The 27,810-nt window shown below is 36.9% G+C and overlaps 1 protein-coding gene across 1 annotated transcript in view; it reads right to left on the reverse strand.

Annotated features, from left to right (window-relative positions):
* Positions 1-16,570, reverse strand: part of LOC113100515 (pituitary adenylate cyclase-activating polypeptide type I receptor-like) — a 27,794-nt gene extending 11,224 nt beyond the window's left edge. Inside the window, exons 1-3 of the mRNA XM_026265210.1 lie at positions 16,172-16,570; positions 8,684-8,866; positions 1,149-1,245 (exon numbers count right to left, since the gene is read on the reverse strand). Of these exons, the coding sequence (XP_026120995.1) occupies positions 1,149-1,245; positions 8,684-8,743 (157 nt within the window). The 5' untranslated portion in view covers positions 8,744-8,866; positions 16,172-16,570. The remainder of the gene's footprint in view (positions 1-1,148; positions 1,246-8,683; positions 8,867-16,171) is intronic.
* Positions 16,571-27,810: the final 11,240 nt, after the last annotated feature.

The raw sequence follows: 27,810 nt of genomic DNA on the forward strand, positions 1-27,810 counted from the left end.
TTCATGATGTCTTTACTACCTTTCTGGGCCTTGAATATGCCAGTTGCATTGCTGTCTATGCAGGGTCATAAAGCCCTCAGGTTTCATCGGAAATATACACATTTGTGTTCCGAAGATGAACAAAGGTCTAATGGGTTTGGAATAACATGAAGGTGAGTAATAAATGACAGAATTATCTTTTGGGATAAACTATTCCTTTAATGAGCATTTGTACAATAACCATTTAATGTGCATGTATTCCCCCAGCTAACATACTGTACAGTTCTCAGAGCTAACTTAACTTAACTGATTTTTGGTCAAAATGTTCTTGGAACCTATTTTTGTTTGCTGGTCCTATCCCTAACTTTTAGTTTAAAGCCTAAAACTGTGGCAACTATAGTTTCACGTTAACGCATGAATCCATTCACTAAGGACAGCTTCTTGTCAAATCAAAATGTCAGCATTTCATTACTGACTGTGATTGTGACTGTCCAAAGCATTATGATCAATGCCACATGCAGACAGCACTAGAGGGGTGTCAGAGTCAGTTCTGGAAAAGCTCTGAGCTTATGATCTCCCCCCACTTCCTGTGAACCATCAAAAGGTCTTACGTTCTCCAGCTTAGTCTGACAGCTTTAAGCTTAATATCATCAAGCATTTATTTCAAATCACTTCTAAAATCCATAATCTAAATAGAAACTAATTTTTAAACTTATTTAAAATGTTTCTTTTTATAAACATCTTCAAGCATGCTATATTTAAATGTCTAAAATATTTAGTCTCTGGTCAATCTATTGCTTCACTTCACAGTTAAACACTAATAGATTTGCACTGCATAACAAAACGGTAACATGCAGCATTTACTGTATGTGGGGCTCTAAAATTACAACTCAAAAACTGTGGGGATTGAATTAGCAAATATGTATAATGAACTTGTAGTCTGACACATAATAAGTACTGCCACCACATAAACACATCACCCAAACACACACAGACTCACAATGATTGTTTTTCTATCATGATAAGGATTGTTTTATTAGAAAAAGTATATAAATGTATCATTATTGCTATTATTATGATTAAAGTTTTTACATTTTTCCAATTTTTCCAATTGTGCCTTTGGACTAGTAAATACAAAGACAAAGAGTGTCTATAAATGAAGTTCTTACCCAATTCAGGTTCACTGCTAGGGTCATCCATGGTCATCCTTTCCATGCACTTCTCTTTCTCTAACTGAATGACACAGTCTGGGTGCATGCAGTAGATCTGAAAGATACAGTATTTAAAAGAGTGAAATGTTTGATTTAGAACTGTATGTTGAGCATACTTTGTAAAAGTCAAAAAGTAATTACATTTTCAAAAGAAGAATCTACTCATAGAGTATGCAGTTTCTATCAAGCTGTAGTTTCAAGATTTCCAGAAAATTAATAAGTATGAGTTTGTTTAGAATGAGGTTGTCACTTTTTTTAAAGAAATAGTCCACACAAAATGATGCACTTAAAATGTTCTCAGCGGGCAGCAAGTCTGTTTCCTTATCAGAAATTATTTTGATCATCAATAAATGCTCTATATTTAATTGGAAATTTATTCATCACAAATCCATTTATTAAGGCGTTTCAGTTCTTGCTGTTTGAACTTTCATTATGATGGCACCCATTCACCGCAGAGGATCCTTTGATGAGCTAGCTTTGTAATGCAAAATTCTTCCAATTTTGTTCCAATGAAGAAACAAACTCATCTACATCTTGGATGCCCTGAGGGTGAATACAGTTAGATCAAAATAAATAAAAAAATTTGTGAACTATTTTCTTTAAATAACCGAACTGTGTATGAACTTAACAGTGTTTTGGACTTTAATATAGGACTGACAGCCCTTTTAAACACTGATCAGAAATTAAAGTGATACATTGAAAGGGCAATAAACTTAAATTTGGTAATGTATTTTTTCAAAAGGGTACATATATATATATATATATATATATATATATATATATATATATATACACATATATCTATATATATATACTATATATATATAGTAACCCTTATGGGTCCCTGGATCATATTAGATTGATGTCTAAACTTCTGGAATCTGTCAGGAGTTCTTGTAGCCTGTGATGACATATACAAACTGACAGAGTAAAAGGTTACTAAATAAACAAAGACAACAGCCAAACACAGTGAGACTTTGAAGAAACTAATAATAAATTCAATGCAATTATACAGTAGCATTCCAAATTACTGCATGTGATTAAACCTGCTTTAAAATTACAGACAATAAACATAATTTCACTCTACATCTAATATGCATTTATGAGATGCCATTCATACTTATAAACAGTTTAAGTTCTAGATCTTTTAGAAGGTCTAAGAGAGAAAATAAACAAAGCTTTGTTAATTGGTAAATATAATTGGTAATCTTCCGTTGCTGCTGTGGTGCTTCCTTTAAATAATTTTTTTACTTCGTGTTAGGAGAAAAAAAAAAATCATACAAACTGTTGCCCATTCCAAGCAGGTCTTGAATCTCTTAATTTTAAACAGTTTTCAAACAGAGACAATACTACACACACCCACACACATCACACAAGACATTAAATATCTTCAGCCCAGGGTCGAATTACATTCTGAGCCAATCCAAAATGTTTGCTCCTTCTTATATCTCCCACTCAGTGTATGCTTTAAACAATCGCTCCTACCTGCTTCATGCACTACCAGGCCATTCATCTTATATCTTTATAGAAAAACAAAACTGACAAATGTTCCACAGCACATGCGTTTCTTCACACAGAAGGTGGTGTTTTACATCCAGTTGAACAGTTGCAATAAATTCAAATCAGTTCTGTCAATATACTACTATTGTCTGTTAGAGTACATCTTGACACTCACATCTATCTAGTTTTTATTAATGGATATGAGCAAGCATGTTTGTTGTTGTCAACTAAGCTGCAGTTGTGTTTACAGTTGTAGTTAAGGGGTTTAATAAACCATATTGTGAAATGTTAATATTATAAATATTGTTTGAAACCTTTGAGATGAAAACATTGAAGGCCAAAGCAAAATGTGAAAGAAAACTAATCAATAAGGACTCAAGTCCATCAATGAATGCAAATCTACAATTAAAGCATTCTTTCTGGCCAATTACCATAATCTATGATAACTTTAATAACATTTCCTCCAGTGAAAATTAATCTTGCCAGAATCAGGAGAGCTTGCTTAGACCAAGCACTCTTTACAAGCCAAAACAGTTCTAAGAAGGTGATGGACTTTTTCACTCGAGGAAGGGTTATAATAAGTGCTTTCAAAATTAGCACATTAACACAGGTGATTAATTGTTCCAGTTTAAACGTGTTAAAAATATTTAATGCCGTTAACACAAGGGCAGAGCTAGGGTTGGCCAGCCAACTCACAAATGCTGCTTCTGTCTCTTTTTTATTGAACAGAATTGTATTTATTTAGACACAGAATATCTTTATGACCACATCAAATTAAAGACTTTTCAGATTCTCACTTGACTTCAGGTGATGAGGAAGCTTCAGATGAGATGTGTTAGTAAAAATGAATTTTCCTGTCCTGACAGCCATTATACTGTGCTCATAGTGTGTGCTATTAAATTGCATGCACAAACATGGTGATGCGTGCTGTAGTCCATATCATTTCATATTAAAACACAATTGAAACTACGAGCATGTGTGCCAGATCTACGTCATGTTCAGCAGCGGCTGCTGTAAAAGCAATAGCAGCCAAATAACCTAATAACCCAATTGCTGTGATTTGGTGGTTTTGGAAGCCCGCGCTGTGGTAGCTTTCTTGCTCTGTGGAGATTGATATGGAGGGCATCGATGAGGTCGCCAGCTGCACAAGAATCAATTACACAAGCATATTGTGCCTGATATTATAATGAGCATCATTAATGGGGAGTGGAGCTCGCACAGTTGGCTCTCGGGGGGCTGATTGTGCTTTTCCCACTATTCAGCGCTCCGCTCTCGATGGGCATGCTCTGAGGAATGTGTCCGTGCATGTGATCTTGCGATCGCGGTCCCGCTGCTGCTGAGACATGGTGGCGACCAAGGTCTCGGATCGCACATGATCAGGCGGATGGGTTGTAGACGGCTCTTCCTATCTCCACCCGTGTTTCCTAGATCTAGAGCTCGTTTTCGAAGCTTGGAAGCACACACTATGGTTTCTTCCCCCTCTGAGTGAGAGCTCGCTGCAATGGCCATCTTTCTCTGAGGAGATTGTTGGATGTCGTTTGAGTGACTAAGTGGTCGCACACTCCCGACATTCCTGGGTATATTAATATGGGAGCAGGCATCCTGTTGAGGCAAAGTCTTTGTTGAACATTTCACAGAGGCACAAAAGTTGTCCCAAGCCATGTGACACTTCCAGCAGCCTGTGAAGTGTGCACCTGTGGCTGCCACCTCTGCCCAGCCAGCTAAGCCTTAGCATTGAAGACATTCCCACTCGGCTAAATGCTACCCATTTGCGAAGCACCAGGTACACCAGCCAAAAATAGCACTAGACCCTGTGCCTCAGGCGTCTTCCTGATCTACATGACAGAAAAAGGAGCAGGCCATGGCTAGCCGAACCTTCCCTCAATGCTGCCAATCACCATGCTCAGTTCCGGGTGCAGTCAGCGTTGTGCTTGATGAAAACTCTGGGCCTGTTCAAGTGCCCAAGCGGTGATCCGCTATTATAGTTGACAGATTAAAATACAAACATTTTCAAAAAGAGAGATAATTTCCTCACAAGTACCATGTCACCTTGCAGACACCAGGCTCTTGAACCAATTCAACCCTCCACAGCCCCTCCACGATTCTTGAGAATTGCCTGTGAGGGAGTGGCTTATCAATACATGGTCCTTACCTTTGGACTATCCCTTTGGACTAGAATCCACATTCTCAACTACCTCGATGACTGGCTCGTTCTGGCCCAGTCAGTGGTGGAGACACTATCACAGAGCACTGCTCCTCAGCCACTTAGAGTGCCCGGGGCTCAAGGTCAATTTTGCCAACAGTGCACTGTCCCCAAGCAAACGAGTATCATTCCTGGGAATAGTGTTTGACTCAACACAAATGAGAGTGGTGGTTGCAGGGTTGTGTGTAACAGTCCTGACCCCTTGGAACAATGCTCAGTGGATGGAACAAGGCCTCAACCTGGGAATCGTCTCCAGGAGTGGTGTCCTACATAAATCACCAGGGAGGGCTTTCCTCAAGGCACCTCTTTGTGCTGGTAAAGCGCCTTCTGGTATGGGCTCAACTCAACCTGTGCTCACTAAGAGCAGTGCAAATTCCAGGCAAACTGAACCAAGGAGCAAGGAGCATGTTGTCACAAAGCAAAGTCCACTCAGAAGACAGTCTGTGGATGAAGCCTCAAAAGACCTCTTCGCCTCAAAAGACAATTCTCATTGCCCAATTTTTTTATTCCAAGGACAAGGAAGAATTGGCCAATGACTGGCCCAACCTTCTTCTCTATGCTTTTCCCCAGATCACCCTTATCCCTCAAGTAATCAAACAAATCAGCGAACAAAAACACAAGGCCCCTATAGCAGGCCAATCAGTGGGAACAAACAACTTTGTTGTCTGTTTTCTGAGCGGGGCTAGGAGGCTGAATCTGCCCCATCGCCTTACTGTCCCTACGTGGGACCTACCCACTTTTCTGAGGGCCCTGAAGGGTCCTCTCTTTAAGCCACTGCAGTCTGTTGACCTTCGGTCCCTGTCAATGAAAACCACTCTGCTGCGAGCATTAGCATCGGTCAAATGAAAGGAAGACTTACAGGTGCTCTCTGTGAGCCCTATCTTCCTGGAATTTGGGCCTGGTGACTCTAAGTTCCTCCTAAAAAATGATGCATGGTTATATTCCTTAGGTGCTGTCTATTCCATTCAGGGCACAGGTCATTACACTCTCTGTACCTCATCCCTCAGAAGAAGACCATGAGTTGAATTTTCTCTGCCCTGTCAGGGCACTGAAAGTTTAAAAAGAGCTTATAACCTGGACATGGCCTGAATCCTGAATCCTATGGCAAAGTGCCAACTGATATAACCAGATGTCCCCACCCATTCCGTCAGGCTTAGCCACTAGTTTGTACAGTTACATTAGCCATTCGTTTGGCCATTACCAATGGACATGCAGTTACACTGTGTTATTAAAGGCTTCAGTTCATGATAAAAACACACACTATTACTCATACCGTCTTAGCAGATGCAGTTCTTGTTCCCATACCTCAGGGAACCAAGGTTATGTTTCTAATAGAGTACGATTTGTTTCTTTAAGACGTTTATTGATGGACTAGGGTCCTGTGGATTACTTTTGGATTATTGTGATGTTTTTATCAGCAGTTTGGATTCATTCTGATGGCACCCATTGACTGCAGAGGATCCATTGGTGGGCAAATGATGTAATGATAAAGAAACAAATTCATCTTAAATGGCTTTATGGTGAGTACATTTCAGAAAATTTTCATTTTTGGTGAACTATGCCTTTAAACCTGAAAAGATTCCCATGTTAAAAGAAAAATCCTTCATCAACAGAACTACCTACAGTACAATGCACAATGGATTTAACAGAATATGAAATCACATTATGAGATAATAATAAACTAATCACTTTTGAAACCCTCCTTAATACTGCTGATTTGAGACTCCTGAGATTGTGGTTATTGCGATAACTGGTCTCAGAGCACCATGCTCCTTGTGCATTGCCTTGAAAACATGAGCAAAATTTAATAAACATGAGCACCAGCATTAATATTCATGAGGGCTGTGTAAGATCTTACCCCTCACCCTGGCTACATCGCAAAGCTGATTTCCATCATAAAGAGACTACGCAATTCACTCCTACATCATGACATCAACACAAAAATCTTAAAACTAGTTAATTCCCAGTACGTTTCTTTCTTTCCTTTTCCCCTCCTGCTTCTTTTGCTGTCAAACTACATTTTACATTTTGTCCCCTTTATCTTTCTATGCCACTATAAAAGTAGAACACATTAATTCTTGTGGAATTGAAATTCATTCATACCAGTCTATGATTTGTCAGTGACTATGTTTTTGAAAAGTGTGAAATGTACTTATTTTTTTCTGTCTGCTGTCTTCAGTGTGGGTGTGGGAATGTCATATGGCATTTTCACTCAGGTAAATGGCAAACAAATTATAGTTGTGTTATTTACAGTTTATAGTCATACAGTCATATTTAAAGTTGTTTCTGCATATTACAATGTGATAGAGGAAGCATTGCAAAGTTTAAAAATGCCTACTTCATCTTTAATGAAACACCACGCCATTTCATGCTGGAAACAGATCAAAATAGAAAAGTAGAGGAAATAACCATAGCAAGTTTCATTTGTTTTTCTCTTGTAACAATAATTCCATACACTGTACCAGACAGTAATCCCCAGATTTACTGGAACTGGATGGAAAAAACTTAGTGAACTGTGGGATTAGTTGATGTCTGTAGGGAAACTCTTTCTTTTAATCTTATATTACCATAAGCATTAGCATATAGGGAATCAAAATCAAACCTAAAACTTCTAAATCTGTAATTTAGAATTTTGTAACATTATATGCAATAGGAAAAATTTGTATATTATTAATTCATAGTCACAGTATGAACACGATCATATATAATTAGTATATTAGTAATTAGTTTGAGCATCAGCTCAACCTGAGAGAATACATATAGCCAAAATCTAGTCAAAATCATGACTTTGAAATGTATCCCTATTGTGCATAATAGCCTATGATTTTAGTAATTTCAGTGAATTTATAGTACTTTACTATCTACTTCAATTGTTGTTTTATAGCATTATTTATTTATTTTCTTTTCTTTTATATTTACAATTTTTGCCTTTTACTCATTTGTTGATAATAATGAAAATGTATTTTGCCTTCAATTCATACATGTTTTTAACCTGTTATTCACTTTCATTCAACACTCCTACACAGACACTTGCAAAAAGTTTTGTTAGCAGAATTAACACTGTTCATCCTGTAATGGTCATAATTAAATCTGCTAACTGAGACAGAGCAGAAGTATATCTTCTGTAAAATTTCCATTGCAATGCCACTGCCAGCTTTTAGTGTTAACTAAAAGTGAAATAAAACAGCATGGCCTTTGTTGCTTGAAGTGCTCACTGTACCATAACTATTTGGCTCTTGGACAGTTTACATTTGGCCTCTCTGGTGCCAATGATCTTTGGATGCCAGGAACCATCTAAGTGCCAGTGTGTATGTGACGTAAATTGCCCTTGGACGTTTGTTTCTCCTCAGCTGGAGGCACAGACAGTAGACCAAAGAGAGAATGGCTCTTCATGTAAACAAAGAAGGCACTTCTCCCCTCAGTTATGTGAGGATACCATGTGTATGAAATGAGCAGTCATCCAGGAAACAATAAATGCCTTTACATTTGACCTAGTGTATGTGGATTATTTAAAGAAAGCAGTTACAAGAAAAAGAGGATGAAAAAGGAAGTGCGGGGGTCTTTTTTCTCCTCCAGACCCACCCGTTGTAAATTTCTCTCACGCTTTCTCTCTCTTCCTTCTTCATCCCGCACACTCTCTGTCTCATTCAAACCTTTTTATTCTCCTCTTCAGAAAATATATTCTCTGAAGCCAGATAGTTTAAATCAGTGGTACTGGTTAAGCAATTCGGGCTCATTAATCCAATGGATATGCCTTGTTTAAATAAGATAAAACATGTATATAGCTTACCAAAGGGAGAAGGATGAGTGTTAAAAACAGGTGCTGACATTTTCTCACTGTGGAAGCCATTTTGTTTGGAGCACTGATGTGATTGTATCCGCCGATCAGCAGCAGCAGAGGGGAACAGCAAAGTGCTGGATGGTAAAAAGGTACACTGGAAATCTGCTGCAGTTCTTCAAATCACCATCAGATCTGTGCAAAAAAAAAAAAAAATGGTTTAGATACAATTTTAGTTCATGCTTAATCCAGTTTATGAGGTATTCAGTCAAACTATGTCAAAGAATGTCAAACCTTAAAAGCAGTGCATTTACAATCTTGCAAAAATATAAAGGTAACAGATCACTCATGTGGTTTTCCTCACTGTCAAAAGTGAGTTCAGACTAAAAAAAAAAAATGCCTCAGAGACTAATAGATTTTAACTTGAAGGCAATTAAAATGATCTAAAATTGTAATTATTTTATTAGAAATAAATTAAAATTGTCTTGCCCTTAAGTCTAATTTACAGGTGTTTTTATTAATTTTTTTATGCCAAGGCTGTTTACTTTATTTGATTTTCTAGGCACAGACCTCTAAAACTCCATCAAAAAAGTGTTTTTGCATTTAAAACAAACAAAAATGCTGCAAATAAAACAATTCTACACAATTATTTGAAACACATAGTATTACGTGAATAGCATTTACATTTATTTTTTGCCTCATTTCCATCAAAATCAACAGTTTTGCCACTAAAAACATTATATTATCAAGGAGAAAAATATTTAATTTATGAAATTAAATATGAGGCAGGTGATGCATGAACAAAAAATTAATAAATAAAAAATAAACAATTTCACAAAAAAAAGGTAAGAAAACGTAAATATCGATTGTTTTGTTAAATCAGTCTTAGTAAGGAATCTGTTATTTTATTCTATTATTATAAATCACTCATTACCGCCACATAATGCTTTATACATGTACATAATTTGAGATGGTGGAAATGGCATTGCGGTGGAAATGTTCACAGAAAAATAACAAAAATGACACAGTTCTCTTGTAATCCATGTATATCCACTGTTGGACATTGTTATAGTATACACAGACTCGAAAAATGATAAAGAAACATAAAACATAAAAGGGCATCACACTACACTTTTGATTGACTTCCACTGATTTCCACTCAAACATATTATTCAAAATGATTAGTTGAAAACGGCAGCACAGAGCATGACATTCTATCTTGTTCAATGCAGTCCAAAGAAATTTCACATGCTCAAATTTGTATTATTTCATGTTTTGTGAATTGGTAGCTAATTTATATGAATAGCTATGTTTTCCCAACATTGATTGGGCTGTACTGTAGATATACTGTACAGTATTACACCATACATGGCCACCAGCTACACTGACCACAAACTGTACACATGTCTAGCGGAGAATATGTGGCCTATTATTGTTAAGTTGTTTATCCAAAAGACCCGTATCATAGAGCACAGCCTTATGACGCAGCTCACGGTATTGCTTAGAGATAATTGCTGATTCAATTCTCTTCATCACAAGCACCAATCTCATGAAGGTAGGGGAGGAAGGAGCTGTAGGGGAGACTTTGGTACACTCAGATGGGAGAACGAAAGAGATAAAGAGAGCATAAGTGTGATGGATGGATGGATGGATGGATACGTAGCTGGATGGAGGGCTGGAGGGAGATAGAGAGGAATGAGTGGAACAGCTGCTCTGGAAACTGCTCTTGCTGTAATTAGTGGGTATAATGAAGCTGACTGGCTGAGAACTCCCCCAGCGATGCCTCAAGATCACACTGAGACATGCTAGACAAGGATGTTCGCAAAAACAAACATGCATGCATGCACGAAAAAAGAAAAAGAAAAAAGAGTGACATTTACAGTACACAAGCAAAAACAGACCAGCCTGTAGCAAATAAGAGAAACATGCTTGCCAGTGCCAAAGCCGTATATGAGCAAACTTGGGTTTTCTTACCCCATTCATAGGGGAAAGTGTTCAAATCCAACTAAATATCAAAACATCCCAAGACATATAAGTTGGGAAAAATCCTTAATGTGATTTCTAGGAATGTGTATATTTGGAAAGGTATCTGTGCTGTGCATATGTGTTTTCACTGCCTTTGAAGTGTGATTATGGGACTCAGTGGCTGATATTACGGCAGTATTTGCACATGTGTGTGAGTGTCAACATTCCAAAGTGTGTGCTCAAGCTATCAGAGGCCATTGAGAGGCTGCATGCCTAAACACTTTCTCTTTGCACACTCCCCAGGGCACATTTACCACAGCAAATCCTCTCCACAAAAGGACATGCCTTTACAATTAGCCACAATTAATTCTACTGACAGAACAACATGTGGGAGGTGGGCCGTCCTGTATGAGGGAACTGATAGGCTGGATTGCTTTTACCAAAGTGTTTGGATATATACATGATATTTTGTCAAAATTGGCTAAATATTATGGGGAGTGTGTTAGCATTTGGAGGTCAAGCACTGCTACTGACAGCTTGGCTAGCTGAAGGGCATACTTCAGGGACAGGTGGCACTTCATAGCCTACAGTATGTGACAGATTTAGTGCCATGCCTTAAGCATTTTCCTGGCTTTCAGGTCTATGACATCCAATGCAGTTTCACTCTGGGCTAAATGTGATTTATTTTCACATACTATTGAAGTAATTAGTTTTTGTTTGTTTTTTTGTTAATAATCTTTCTAATATGCTGATTTGCTGCTTTTATAAACATTTACTATTGTTAAAAATGTTGTGCTGCTCAATATTGTTTTGTGAAAATCATGACACGTTCCCCAGCCTTTTTTTTTTTTTCTAAAAAAAAAGGTTTAAAAGAACAGCATTTATTTGAAATTAAAATCTTCAGTAACAATGTAAAAGTCTTTACTTTTGAATGGTAGTGCTTCTATGATTTCTATTTTTATTGGAAGTGTGGGTTTGTACTGGTTTTTATTTCAAATAGACAGTCATTATGTCTCATGCCGGGGAGAAAAACTGTCAAAATATAATCACTATTGAATTTGGATTCTGCTAAACTTTAAATCTAAAGGATTAAATTTCTGAAACTCAATCACAACAATTACAAAACTATTCTAAATAGGATGCCGGTGTAAACAAAAACAAGTAAAGCCATCTCTCCCCAAACCCCCTGAGGCCAGTGATCCAGCCAGCGTTATTATCACACTCCAAATGACTTTGCAGAGGTAATAAGGCATGTCAGTCTGACCAGCTGACAACCCTAGTTTTCATTCCCCAAAATAATATCTATCAAACGCACCCACAGCACAAAGATGCCACAATGTTCCAATAAAGCAGTATAGCTGTATTAGATCTGCCCTGCTCCACTAGCTAGTGGTCATTTGAAGCAAAAGTAATCTGTCACACCACCACTCACAATATATCCAGACAGGTTTAGTGTGCAAGAAAGAAAGAAAGAAAGAAAGAAAGAAAAATATTGGGGGAAAGAAAGGGATATGCAGTAGATGTATCCATTTTCATTCTTAAGGATGGATGAAATCTGTCATACATGCATAAGATGGATCTCTGGCCTCATTTCTCCACTGAATATTCTTCATAAATCTCATTAGAGTGTGTTAATGCCGAACTAGGCTGACCAATCGTGAACTTAGTCACTAAAGTCTGCACAGCTATATTTAGATTGTCAATTGTTGTTTGAAGAGGAAGAAGAAGGATTATAATTTGCATTTAGACACATTGAGTGAATACATAGCGTAAATCAGGAATTAGGGAATTTGGAGTCTCCTTCTCTCTTTCTCCTTTTCTCTCAGTACAAATCAAAAGGGATTCCATGGGGTGACTTCAATTACTGTGCCATGAGCCCCCAGGTAACAGAGTGATTTATTATCAAAGCAGCACTGTAGTGTACTGTATGTGATACAAGCACAAATCATTTAAACAGGGTGTCAGTGGCTGACAACAGTCAAGCAAAGTGTGAATATAGAATTTATGCCCAGTATAAAAAAAATGCTGAACACACAGAAAATAGTGAGCTGGTCCGTCTCCAAGAAGAGTGAAAAGGAAAAGGTCTGTGAAAAACGTAATGTATGTACATTTATTAAAAAAATACATCTCATATGAGTACATGTAGAATATCCTACTGTGTGTATGTCATACTCTGTCTAATACATATTTGAAAGCATTATACACACAAACACACACACACAAATGTGCTGCACAATCTTGTAAGCAAGTGCTGAAAAGTATATATATATATATATATATATATATATATATATATATATATATATATATATATATATATATATATATATATATATATATTAGGGGTGTAACGGTTCACAAAATTCACGGTTCGGTTCGATACGATACACTGATGTCACGGTTCGGTTCGGTTCGGTTCGATACGTTTTAGATACAGCAAAATGTAAAAACATCTCAACTTTTCAGAATGCCGCAAGCGCACCGCGGGTCATGTGACAAGAACCAACCAATCAGCTTCATCCTTTCCCGTAACAACGTTGAGAGCTCAGCCAAGATGAAGGAACAGCTGATCATAGTTGTATATGGATTGCAATTTTGAAATAAATTCAGTAGCAGAGCTACTGCAAGCGATTTTTAGAGCTGCAAATCCATTTATCCTTCGCTGAAATTTCCGCGTCTCATGGAGAGAGCACGTCATTGTTGCTTAGCAAAGACAGACGCCTCAGGAGAAAGACGCGCTTAGCGTTTTCCATGCGTTTTTAGGCACGATATGTGAACGGCCCCTAAGGCGCTCGCTCACTCAGCACGCGCTGAAGGCTCGTTGCAAAATGTCTAATGCATTTAACAGACCAGAAATAAAAGATCCTAAAATAACCAACAGGTCTGGTGTTTGGGTTGGATTCCCTGTAAGCTATAGTGTCTAAATGCTGCAGGGATAGTTTGCTGCGTGCATGTTTCTCCTTTTTTTCGTCTTTTCCCAGATAGTACTGACGCATATATCCCAGATATTCCCGCTGTTTTTTTTTTTTTTTTTTTTTTTTGTAATCCCGCTCGTGTACCCTGTCATGTTGCAGATGCGACATACCGTTGTTTATTTATCCACCACTCTCTTGCCATCACCATTATAGCTTAAAGGGAATCCAAAGTGCACCCAAACACCAGACCTGTTGGTTATTGGAGGATCTTCTCATTTCTAGTCTGTTAAACGCATTGGCTATTTTGCAACGAGCCTTCAGCGTGTACTGAGTGAGCGAGCGCCTGCTGAGTAGCCTAACATAAACATATAAGATGGTGTTTTTTTCTTCTTCGGGGGTGTCAGGGGCGTTGCCTGTTACGTCGTTTGGGTTATTGGGCTACCTTGTTGAACGCATATCATTATATTTCTTTCTCTCTCTTTTTTTTTTTTTTCAAATATAATTAATTACTCCAACGAACCGTTCGGTATACATAATGCGTACCGCGTACCGAACCGAAAGCGTCGTACCGAACGGTTCAATACGAATACGCGTATCGTTACACCCCTAATATATATATATATATATATATATATATATATATATATATACTGGAAAATATATAATGCAATGATAGATGGGAAAGTAGTGTTTATGTTCTTGTATAGTAGCTTATACAGTATTTACCATATACTGCAGTATAGATATAAAACATCTATACCAGTGAAAACAAAAACTGCACTAATTGTTTCATGTAATAGCTTTACTGAAAGTCTCAGTAAATTAGTTTCTCTTTCATGTGTTGACACAGAGGTTTCCATTAAGCTGTAATATTTCAAGTTATCTTCAGTGAAATTCAGAAAGGCCTGCAGCATTATCTCACCAATTTTTAAAATATATTAAACTGGGATCTCAACTCAATATGGAACACATATAAACCTGTTCATTTTTAATTCTTATATCATTAAAGGTGAGTGGTTGTAATTGAACACCCAACGATGCGGTGTAATTTTTAATGGTGGACTAGCATTGAACTGAACTTAGTGTGAAATTGTAAGAGTTTATTTGCACTTACACATGCTACACAATAACTTGAGGGGTCAAAAGACACCAGTGAGCAACAAGAATAGAAATGAATACCCACATAACAGTTACAGAGGCTCTGCAGTGAATATTTCATACTATCCGATACAAACAGGGAGAGGAAAGAGGAAGGAAGGAGAGAGACTGATCTCACTGCAATCAAATTGAATCAAAGGTTTGTTTATGCTGGGTTCATTCAAAATAGAGTATTTAATAGCATCATTTTATGCACATGTAATTAGGACTTTCAAAAATCACACCACTAGGGCTAGTAAACAAACAAACAAACAAATAAATGAAAAGTTGATTTAAAGGTAAAAGGTGACTTCACACATTTGTGAATATGCAAATATATTTAATGTGATGTTATTGCATAATGTAAATTAAAGATATTTAAACTTAAAATAAACTACTAAGCAATGGAGTAATGGGAAACAAAAAGATGCAAAAAAAAAAAAAAGAAAATAAAAAAAACCCAAATGCATAACATGCTGAATAGACCTATATACAAAATTAAACATACTGAAAGCAATTATTTGCAGACAATTTACATGTTTAAGGTTTCTGCAATATGTGCAATATTAAATGGATATGAAATAATATATATATATATATATATATATTCCTTTAGAAGTTAGTACTGCAATTTTGTGGTATAATCATCGCACTATAGTTTGGGTGTGGCGTGGCTATAGCAATAAGGTTTCAACATTTATAATTCAGGTGCAGTGGATACAATCAAAGTCTTGTACGTCTATTGAGACTATTAATGAAGCAATAACGTGAATATGAAATCATTATAACGGTGGTCAAATTCTGCGATCTGCTGAACTGTACATTAAAAACATAATAATAATGCTTTAAGTTAGGCTATGTTATAGGCTATCGTGTAAGCTCCCTTACTAGCGTGTTTTAATAAGAACATGAGCAGCAGCTCCATGCCTGTGATCTGTAGCTACGTAAAACGTGGCGATGCTGCACGCTGGACTATTATGTTCTTTTCTTTTTTTCCGCTTTTTTTCGCTTTTTTTCGCTTTTTTTCTTTTTTTTTTTTCTTTTTCTTTATTTATTATTATTTTTTTTGCTTTTAAAGCATTCTGTTTTATAACAAAGAATGCACATTCCCCATAAACGGTAAATGTTAAAATTAATAATTCATGTAAACCGCACAACTCCCAGCTGGCTACTACTATAGGCTACTAATAATACAGCCTATACTACAATAAATCGCAGACCGTCTTCAAGCCACTCTCCAACCAACCCCATTAAATATCATTTCAACCACAAAATCTATAGCAAAAATTCATAAAATAAAAACTGACATGTTAAATGGAAGTATTCGCTCCATAATTAATCCATTCGAGAGCTATTTGATCATAAATTGCATTTCATTACAGTCTACACATGCAGCGAAAGGAAAGAAATGCGTTTCGATGCAGAATTCACCAAATGGTCACTGCGAGAATGAGTATAGTTTATAATGAATCATGAATCTTACTGTCCCAGCAGGAAGAAGGGTGTCGAGAAAGGACGTATCAACACGATGCAGAATGCAGAGTGTCTCGCGCTGACAGTCACTGGCGTTGTAACTGCTGCGTCGCGCGCTGGTGCACAAAAAACATTCCCTCAAGACGCCTCGTAAAAACTTCTGCGGTCAAGTAGTGTCTCTCTCTCTCAAAGATGAACGAGGGAACAGACGTCTAATTAAGGCAATGAATGAAAAATACACGCACATAAATACACTGATCAGCCCAGGGCAGGTTTGAAGTAAGGGATGTGGTCTGGATATAACTCGCTATTCTCTATATTGTTGTAACACTCCGCTGCTTAGCGGTTATCCGCGCAGACTCACAATGATCCCTGATATGCGCTGCGCATTTAGATGAACCCCTCCAAACACCCCCATCTCTCTCTCTCTCTCTCTCTCTCTCTTTCTCTCTCTCTCTCTCTCTCTCTCTGTCTCCCTCTCCCTCTGTAGACTCAAGGAGTCCAGTCCAAAAAATGTATTCTAAAACAAATTGTTTTACACATTCGTAAGCATGCTTAGACATATATAGCTAAACAACTCAAAAGACAAGTACAGACTTAGCGTTCGCGTGTCAACAATTGCCGATCGCGGATGAATGCTTTTCTTTAGGTTCCGTATCGGGCGGTTTGACCAAACGTGATGTGTCTAAATCAATTACTATAGATATTTAGAAAAACATCATAAATAGATTTACACTAGACTAAATAGATCATTTAGTAGGTTATTTATTATTTTAAAGTGTAGCTAGTTGTTACACTGAAGAAAAAAAAACCGGTACACTTTATTTTAAGGTTTCTTTGTTACACTTTACACAGCTATACTCACTATTATAATAACAAGTATGTATAATTACATGCCAGTAACCATTAGCCAAACCCTAATCCGAACCCTAACCATAGCCTAAATATAGTTAATTAATATTGCACATTTAGTGTATTATGTTTAGCTATGCAAATACATCTTGCGTTGCACAAGACGGACCTCAACCCTTTTCAGGCTACCCTCTAAAATGACAGAAATAACTTTTAAAAGTCGACCCTCTAAATGTAATTATATAATACGCACTCTGTACAGTAGGAGATGGATAAGAGTAAAAGTGCGTTACTGTCAGTACATGATCCTTTGTTCTGCTCACGCTGATCAGTGAGTTAAAGGATTTCACTATTCAGCTCATGCTTGACCCATATCCGGAGACAGCTGCGCCGCAGTTCAGCTACTTCAGAAGAGCCTCAGGACCCTGGACAGCGGCCGACGAAACGCTTAATCGATCATCTTACGTCACCCAGCGTTGGAAGAAAGCCAACGATTGATAAAATTCCGAACATTTCAAACGTTATTATGGAGGGTAAAATACAGTCTGCTGCAAGTTGCTGTCAAAGATCTACTGATATAGCTCAAACAAGCTTCAGCTCAACAAGATACAGATTTCAAATACACCATGTTTTATAATGACCTATTTAAATGAACATGTAAAAACTTATATAAGCCACATCTGAAATATGCAAGCAGATGTAAGAGATTTACAGATGTACAAATGTGTCTAAAACGTCTTCCAGCTTAATTTTCTTAAGCAGTTCAGAAAAAAACAAACATGAACAGACTGCAACTTTGGCACATTTTTAAAAATAAGAATTAACAATTGTAGTGATTTGGCAATGTGTTATTTGTTTATTTAGGGAAAAAAAGTAGTTTAACTGGAAGCCTTTGGATATATTGACATCAGTATAGAAGATAGCTAGAGAATTAATAACTGAATAACAGAAAGAGATTAAGATATTAAGATATTACTAATAGATGTCAGAGGGTGGGAGAAAATGTTGCACTCTCCTCTCATACTGAGCATCTATGTCACACCAAAATAGACAGAGACAGCTTTATCTATTCTCTGAGGTGTCAGTTTGTTTTTGCTATGTGCCATGCATTTTTTCTTACATATAAAGGCATGTGTACTAAAGCAACTGCGGGAGATTGACTCATCACTAGCTGGCTGTGTAGGAGGGAAAGACAGAAGGGGACACATTTTCTCATGAAAAATAGAGATGGAGACATTGAAGATGAGGAAGAAAGGATAGAGAATGGTGTCAAATCTGAGTGAAAGAGATTGAATGTATGTCTTTTCAACTGTTGAGATGTTGTTTGCCTTTCTATGCCATTTCTGTGACTTATTGGGTATCTTTTTTAACGATCTTTCCTTCTCAACCCATGTTTCACTCTTACACTCCTTTGCCTAATTTGGTGTTCTTTGTCAAAAATCACCAAACTTTTATTGAATCCAATATCTTGCAATTATATAGGATAATGAAGAGTTTATAAGTAGTTATACTAAGTATAAATATAAGGTGGGGACTGTGCAGTAAAAATCTCCACAAAAACTGAAAAATGTAATCTATATTTATAGCCTATTATTATGTAACTGTGCCCCGGCGCTGCAGCATAAAATGGCTGCCCACTGCTCCGGGTGTGTGTGTGCACTTTGGATGGGTTAAATGCAGAGCATGAATTCTGAGTATGGGACACAATACTTGGCTGTATGTCATGTCACTTTTGCTTTTGGACTGGAGTCATGACTTTTACTTGAGGATTATTGTGATGTTTTTATCCGCTGTTTGAACTCTCGTTTTGATGGCACCCAAATTCATTTCTGCGATGCGGATATCGCTCTATGATGCCTCATTGTAAGGTGAGAAATATTATGGCACTCTGTGTGGTTACCACGGTAACAGGCATTTTGGATGTGAAGAAGCAGAGATAGCTGAGGAGTGTGGGAAAAAGAAAAGTGGAGACTCAATTGGTGTGTGTACTGTATGTGTGTGAAAGTGTATAAAAGCGATAGTCAAAAGAGAGTGCTGCTGGGTTCACAGAAACCATGTTAAAGGATTTTGCCTTTATGACCCCAAAAAGAACGAGAGGCCCTCTGTGGTAACACATTATGTTACATTACTGAACTTCATGGTTGCTCTTTTTCGTGTGCGATGCTGTCCAGCTGCAGCTGTTTGAGTGGGAGCCTCTTCTAGTCTAATAGCTGGTGGTTAGAGTTCATTCAAGCCCTGTTTCTTGGCTCTCAAACAGCCTTTGATTCCTTCAGTATGGCCCCTCAGGCTTTGAAGTTCACTAAGGATCCAAATGGATTTGAAGTGGAGTCTCCGTCTGCAGGGCAATCTTAGAGAGTGGCAGTGGCCAAATGACCTCTGTCTTATTGGTAGCTTGTAAGCTTCTCTTTCCCTGTTCTTATGTCACCGAATTGTGCTTTTAAAGAAAGATTTGTTTTCATAAATGCTAAGAAATTTAAGCCTTGCAGATTTAAACATATTTCTCAATGGCTGATTTCATAAATTTAGATGCTTAGCTGAATGGATGTCAGTAAATAATGCAAGTAAATTCCATCAATAATTACAACAGAGTTTCTGATTCCCTGTCACTTTGTATCCTCACAGGAAGAGTGTTCTAGTCAGAAAACAATGGCTTGTATTTTAACTGATATACAGCCAAAATGAATTCTGCAGGTTTATAGAGAAACATAAAACATTTCTTTATATGTCATGCTGTGTGTTCCAGAGAGAGATCAATCAAGTATCACACATCTCTATGTGTAGACAGAGAAAGCTTAGGTAGAAAACCATATGTTGCAGTGGACAGAAACTGCTTATATTTAAGCATGCAAAAATAATCAACTCCTTAGTTCTCGGAGACTATTGGTGTTGTCATGGAAACAGATTCCACCTTAAAGCTGGGTTGTGGAGAGTGAAGGAAATAAAAAAACACAGAAAATGGTGGAAACCTGATTTTGCTAAGAGAGGTTTATATAGGATTGATGAGTAATGTTAAAGTAAAAAAAATGAAGTGGAGAAAGCAAAGAGGTATTTCTTAAAGCATGTTGGCCATTATATAGAGATGCACCATACTAATTAGTAAGAGAAATGAAACTGGTTGCTTTAGGCATTTTAGACCCTATTTGTGGTCCTGTAACAGGTTGGCAGGTTTGGCCATATACAAGAATAAAAGAATAAAGTTCAAAGTAACCAGAAAATCCTGACCTTGCTCTTGTTTATTCTCTTACTTGGAGGAGCATGTTTGCCTGTGTACTTCTGGAGCAGCTCCACTCAATGAAAATCTCGACATGGGGTCCTTGTGCCACTCTGCCCCGTCTCTTCAATTAGGTCTCCAAGCAGCTGCATTGTCGTGGAGACCAATGTAAGCAATATAGAGCCTGTCAGATATTCAGTCAGATTTCTGAATACAACCATAGAGCAGATTGGGAATAAATGTCTCAAGTCATAATGATAATGACATAATGAAGAACTAATAATGAAACCAAAATAAACAAATATTAATACGTTGTATATCCCAGTCCTTTACACAAACTAGCCATTTGCCCCCTTTCATCTCTGTGTAAAATAAGCAAATTTTGTTAATATTCTAAGTAGTGAATAAGGAATTTTTTTTAAAACATATCAGGAAAAAATTAAACTTTTTATATATTTAAGAAAAAAAAAGTCTTTGTTAACCTCATTGTCAATTTGTTTGTATTTGTATTTATGATTGTGGGATTCTACAGGCAAGAATATGCTGACTTGAAATTATTGCAAGACCAGCATAGAACTGAGAAAGAGAAGAAAGACTGCAAGTTTATTAAAATAAATTACAAGTCATTTTTCCTTAACTCACTCAAGAAGATGTTTTAAAAATGTCGGTATTGATCGTTACTGAAATTATCTGTTATTTTAGAAGAAGGTCAAATTGCATGCACATATTAAACCTGATATGACCATAGTGAATTGTGCATTAAATTATTACTGATGTTATATTTAGTAAATGAGCAATACAAACTATCCCTGTTTCAATGTAAGACAAAAACACTTTATTTTAATGTACATGTACAATGTTTAATATTTAAACATTATTATAGGTGTAAGTGACTGAAGGAGACATCAAGCCCTTCTTCACACATCCTCAGGAGCTTATTAGTGATTCCACTTCTGACCTACAGCCATTTAGTGCCCTTGAGCCAGTTGCTGAATTCTAGCATTCTCCAGGACAGCTATTTTGCAAACTAATACCGTATTTCACTTAAGGTATTGATGACTGTATAAATACAGGAGAAAAGATGGTTTGTTATAGTTATTAATATGCAAGAAGATCTGAATGGCATTATGCAACTGTCCTTTCATTCACCCTCATCTGCAACCTTGTTGTCAAAACAGAAAGTTAATTCAGCCAAACACCCTAAGTAGACCATTTCTCACTAATTTAGTCTGCTTTTTTCCTTCCTGCTTTTGTTCAGTTTTGTACTTTATTTTCACTCTCTGCATCACAATTCTCCAGACTATGACACACAGAAATGAGGATGGCAGCTCACTCGTTCCAAATGGCCTTTGTTGCGACAAGCTGAGGTCAGGTGGGTCAGAGTAGCATTGTTCAATCTGCCAAAATCAAAATATCCCCTTGCATCCCTCCAGAATAATCACCCCCATGATCATTTTTTCCCCAAGACCATTGAAATAAAGTTGATTGTATTTGTAAAGCTTAGTTTCTATGGAGAGGCTGAATTATAATCGAAATGAGGAACAAAAACAGGAAGGAGAGCTACAGATGGAAATATATGTCTGTCTTCCTCTCAGAAAGCAATTACATCTATGTACAGTATGCATGTATGTGACAAGGTCACAGAGACCTCACTAATGCAATTGGGTGCATGTGTGTGTGTCTGGCTGGGCTGGTTGGATTACAAGAGAATGAGAAACTGCATCAGTTTGGGGTAGGTAAAATAGGGTCAATACAATTTTCTTTCATGCAATATATTTATTTTTATGTAACCCTTTTACAGTAATAAAAGCACATTGTAAGCAACTCACACAAGGATCCATTGTCAAAAACTTACACAATTCTCTTCTTTTATATAATCATTATAGCTCAGTTGTAAATATTTTTAGAAACTATATGATCTCTTCGGAAAAAAGTTGTTTAGATTTTTCTTATAGAACATTTAATATTTTATGTAGAGTCAGTGTTAGCTGAGTGATTTTTCTCCAGGATGCAGTGCAATAATTGTGCTGTGTATAGAAATCTCAGGCGAAATCCCAGCCTTTATCACAGAACGATCACTGTAATTGTGTCGTAATTGTATACTGTCAGACTGAGAAATGTGTATAGAGCTATTTTGAATAACAGGGATCTTTTTCTCCAACATGCTCGGCTCCTCTGGCCACAGCACTGTTATTGCACATTAAACATAAAAGTCAAATATGAAAACAAATGCATGATTAATTTACATTTGGCGTTTTGCAGCCATGAAAATAATTAAAATTCTGGTTTCACTTAAATGGGAATTGGCAGAACATTTGCCCTGATCATTTTGACAGATGATCATTCTACATGTAGTTTGTCCTTTCAAATTGCCATTAAAATGCACTGGACAAGACAGGAAACTATTTCACTGCTAATCAGTTTATTAGAGAACACTTTTATATTTTATTATAATAATTAGAATTTTCCAGTAAACCAATGCAGTTGTGTGTCCAATTAGTTCATGCGTGCTTACAGGAGATCGTTTATTGTCTTGTACAGTGTAAGGGTCATGTACAGTAATAAAAACTATATATTTATTAAGACTTTCATCGTGAGGGACAAAGGTTTGTTTTGGAAGCTTATAAGCTCTTTTTATTTATAATGCACATTTTTGTTGCTTTACTTGGTTTGTTGTGTTTTAATCTGGTCCTGTTGTGATTTTATTATCCAGTTCTTTGAACACATTACAGAATCAATTTCCTCTCCAGTATTTTGGAGAATTTATTCATAGGTCTCCCCCTACAAACAAAAAGGGTCAAATCTGAGGGGGGAAATGGTAGCAGATTAAATGTGTAGTAGTATGGATGTCCACAGATGTTGCAGATGTTTCACTGACTGAAAATACAGAGAAGCAAATTCATCCAATCATGGGAACATCAGGAAGTAATTTCCCAGTGCACGAAAGATCAACTTTATGAGATTTGCCTTAAGCACAAGAGGAAATGATAATCAATTTCTCTGTTAAAATCTAAATCGTTATATGGGGATTACAAAAGCTAAAGCAAGCATCTAATAGCATTAAAATGAATCATGAAATGTTGAGGATCAGAAGATGCTGCATAGTGAACGCACAAGCTTTTTTTCATGTTGTTGCCATGGAGATGTTCCTTGAACACATCCTTAGCCTGTATATGGATTAGTTGCCCTATCGATGCCCTTGTCACAATGTGAACAGGACAGTTTGTCTTTTTGGTGTATAAATCAGTATTAAAGAATTATGTCACATAATCAAAGTTTATTGTCTAGTGCAGTGTTAGGGTCATGTATAAGTAATAAAAACAATGTACACTATCAGACCATAATGAGGACAGTAATTAAATGTTCATGTCTTGATCAAATACATAAGTAGTGCATGTTTAGAGATAAAAAGTATGGAAGAGTGCAATAGGATGCAGAAGTGGGTCTATTTAAAGACTTTTAGATTTTTATTTTAAGAACACCATGTCATGTCTGAGATGCTGTAAAAGATGAAAGATGCAGTCAAACACATTAATCCGGTGCATGTTTAAATAGAAAATCACTGGAAAAGTATAACACAGTCAAAAGCAAAACCATGAGGCGTGAGCAGTAAAATAGGAAAAAAAAAAAAAACTAAAGCTAGCAAGGCATTTTTTAAAAGCTGAATTACTTTTAAGACCTTATGAGATGCTACAAATGACACAAGATGCATGCACAATGGTAAGGGGTGTATAGGTGTCCTGTTCCTGGAGGGCCACTGTCCTGCTGAGTTTAGCTCCATTCCTAATTAATCACACCTGAACCAGCAAATAAAGGTCGCCAGACTAGAAAGTGGAACACTAGAAACTTGTAGGCAAGTGTGTTGAAGGTGTTTGGAGCTAAGCTCTGCTAACTCTGGTCAGACTCTTTCATCTAGTGCATGTTCACATAGAAAAACTGTAGAAAAGTAGCACAGTCAAATGCAAAAACATGTTATGCAAGCAGTGAAATGGGAAAAACAAAAGGGAAATAACGCACGTTGACATAAAATAATAGAAAAGCTTCACAGTGGAATGCAAAACATATTCCATGTAAATGGCCCTACTACTAAATATAGAGTTAGCCAGACTTTTCCTTGCCTTCAATTTTGCTTTCAGATACGGAAATCATTAACCTTGCAGAGCGTTTTATGAACATTTGTGATTCTGTGCGACAAAGTTCACCCACTAATTAGCCAGTAATTGACCTTAGTCACAGTAGTACCCCCATAACTTGGGCCTCACATCAGGAACAGGGCGATGTTAAGGGCTACAGAGGAGATCTGCACTGGCAGAGGAGGCGCTGGCATTTGGATAATTGCTGTCAAATCTAATTAAAGTTCCTCGATGGGATGACGTAGAATCACACAGAGGATTTTGCAACTATCTCAGCTCTTTAGCCACTTTTCTCTTACACTGTCTATCAAAGAAATAGGTTTGCAATGTGTATTTTGTGACTTTCTTTATCAGAGAAAAGAGTAGAGGAAGTGCACTGCGTTGGAGTGAATCTGATTGTTATAATGGACAAGAAAAACAGTAGGTCCATTGGAGGGCCATCTCTACTGGCAATCACTATCCATATGAATAAATAAATTAATGGGATTACTATGTGCTTTAGAGTTTCCTTGCAGAGGAGCTTAGAGGTTGTTGAGAAACATGGGCCCTTGATTGACAACACTGACTGAAAGTGTCTTCCAAAAGAAGAAGAAATGGACATTTGATATTCTCCTGAAAAGGTCAGGAAATGAATTTTGATAGACTGAAAGGGTAGCAGCTCTTTGGCTTTGTATTTACTTAGTACAATCAGACTACAGACAGCTGGCACTGTGTACATTTAAGAATAATTTTGCCTGAAATATAATAAAGTAATTAGTAGGCAGGATTATGAAACTCAGACAATGACTTCTGTGTAACTATTTGAAGCGTTTAGAAAGGTTATAAAGCACAATTGTGTCAATGAGACTAATGGAAATACTGTAGCTCCCTATTATAGAAATGAACTATTCTGTTTAATAATGATTGTTTTAATCAATTTTTTTTTCTTTTTTCTTTTACTTTTTTTATGTGAAAGGTGAAAAGTCCTTTAAAGCCCAATACTAAAACCATATAATCATCAGTATTTTTATTGCACCAGTCTAAACAGTACAGGAATTGCAGCTTCAAAATTTCCCCGAAGCCAAAAAGGAGTGGGGGTGAGTAATATTGTTTTTATAGAAACCAATGACCAGGAATGTGGTAATTGAGACACTGATGAGTGTGAATGTGACACAGCCTAGAAGACACAAATAAAGAATCAAACGAAAAGATGTGTCATCTGTCTCGTGTACTGAATGTTCCTGTGGACACGTACATGACCTCTTGCCTCAGAAAATTGTTGCCATTAACAATGTGTTGCCCTGAGCAACACTGGCAAGTGAAAACGGCCCATTTATCTTTTCTCCAGAGACAATGCAGCAATGAGATGTGTTAAGTCATGTGCTACAAGAGCGAGGACATGACAAGTGGCACTTTTACAGCGTCAGGAGCGGATATAGAGACATGCATATTAGACTTTAAAATTATACTGTTTAAAAATTAGTTTAAATTAACCTAATTTTATAGAGAATTAAAAAAAACTGAATTAGCATGTATATGAACAGTGAAATTATCATCTATGATTTAACTGTTTTTTATTCAAGACAAAAATATTAAAATTATTAAATATCGCTGAATCCACCTTAATACATTAATTCTATAATTTATGCCAACAAAAAATGTTATGAGTTAAGTCTAGAAGAAATAGCACATCAGTGTCAGCGCAACAGTCATCAGTTGTGGCCTAATGGTTAGAGAGAACCCAAAGGTTGTGGGTTTGAGTCTAGTACCAGAAGGGATTGTAGGTGGGGGAGTGAATGTACAGTACAGTGCTCTCTCCCACCTTCAATACGAAGAATGAGGTGCTCTTGAGCAAGGCACCAAACCCCCAACTGCTCCCTGGGCGCCGCAGCAGAAAATGGCTGTGGTGTGTGTGCACTTTGGATGGGTTAAATGCAGCATTTAATTCTGAGTATGGCCACATGTCACGTCACTTTCATTAACATGAATATTGTCATTTTATACAGAACAGATGTAAAAATTAGCAATAGTATAAGAACTGCTGCAACAAAAAGTCTCAAAGTTTGACAGAGACAGGTGTGTTCTGAGATGTTGTTGTGAAACAGCTTGCATTTTTTAAAATGCAGCTCACACTCAAGTTAACCACAGAATTAAACCAAAAGAAATGGTGTATAGCAGGTAACACAACAGAAATGTGAAGAGAATGGGACTGAATAAAGGGATGAAAGACAACTTAGAACAAGAAAGGTATAGAAAATGAAAGGGTGGAATGGAAAGCTCGAAGAGAATGGGACTAAATAAAGTGATGAAAGACAACTTGGAACACGAAAGGTAAAGAAAATGAAAGGGTGGAAAGGAAAGCTCGACAGACACACAGCGTGACAGTGATGTGAAGTTATTGCTCTGTCTCATTGTGAATTGTGTTGGTCATGCCTCATAATTCACTTTTGCCTGTCTAAAGCCCAGCAGAGTTAGAAGCTGCTTAATAGATGCAGGGCAGCAGGGAAAGCACCATTTACCCTTACAGATTACCAATGAGAACGTTGCACTCACAATTCTTCACCCGTCTCCAGCTCTGCTTAGCAAATTTAAAGCTTTCTAACAGAGATATAATAATAAAAGAGCAAAAAACTATTTACTCAAATGTACCTTTTGTTTACTACAAACAAGTCTTCTGTAAAAATAGATAAAAGATAAGCAAACATGAAACTATTATATTTTATTATATTTATTATCTAAATTAATTGTAGTTTTTTTTCTGCAACCATACACTGGACAGGCAGTTATGTTATGTTATGTTATGTTATGTTAAGATTTTTATTTTTTATGAATTTTTTTTTTTTTTTTTGCTTTACTTTTTGCATTGCATTGCTTTGTTTTGTTTTGCTTTGTGTAAAATAATTAATGTGTTCTAAAAATGTAAGGCAAATCACAAAGCAGAAAGAATAAGAAGTTCCTTTTCAAACATGTCATGGTATGTGTGAAATCTGTTCACTATTACTGAGCTGTCACCACTCAGTCCAACTCCGGTGTTTATAAAACACTGTATAAATATTTGAGCTGTTGTAAGAGGAGGTTTATGGTTACCAAGGAAAAAAATCTTTGTGGGTTTACATTGGACATGTTATCTTAATTGCTTTACAGAAAGCTCAGATCAGTCTCACTGTTTGTGCTATTCATGTGTCACCTTGTTCACACTGACATCCGGAGGTCATTAGGTCATTGGTGGACTGTATAACTGGCCGTATAAATATGGTGTGTTGCCCACATGAAATCACCAGAAAGTGACACCTTGTTTAAAATGAATGACTTCCTGTAGCTTTGTCAATTCAAATTGTTGTCAGTGGGAATACCCCTTTGTTAAGTAGTGTAGATGACTTAAGCTCTAACTTCTTTTTATGTTAATGGATTTTGTTGTATTTTGGGTTACCAGTCCTCTGAGACCTTTGCTGATATTAAATACTTATTTTTACA

The sequence above is a fragment of the Carassius auratus genome, chromosome 6 (assembly GCF_003368295.1).
Source record: "Carassius auratus strain Wakin chromosome 6, ASM336829v1, whole genome shotgun sequence".
In the NCBI taxonomy this organism is placed as follows: domain Eukaryota; kingdom Metazoa; phylum Chordata; class Actinopteri; order Cypriniformes; family Cyprinidae; genus Carassius; species Carassius auratus.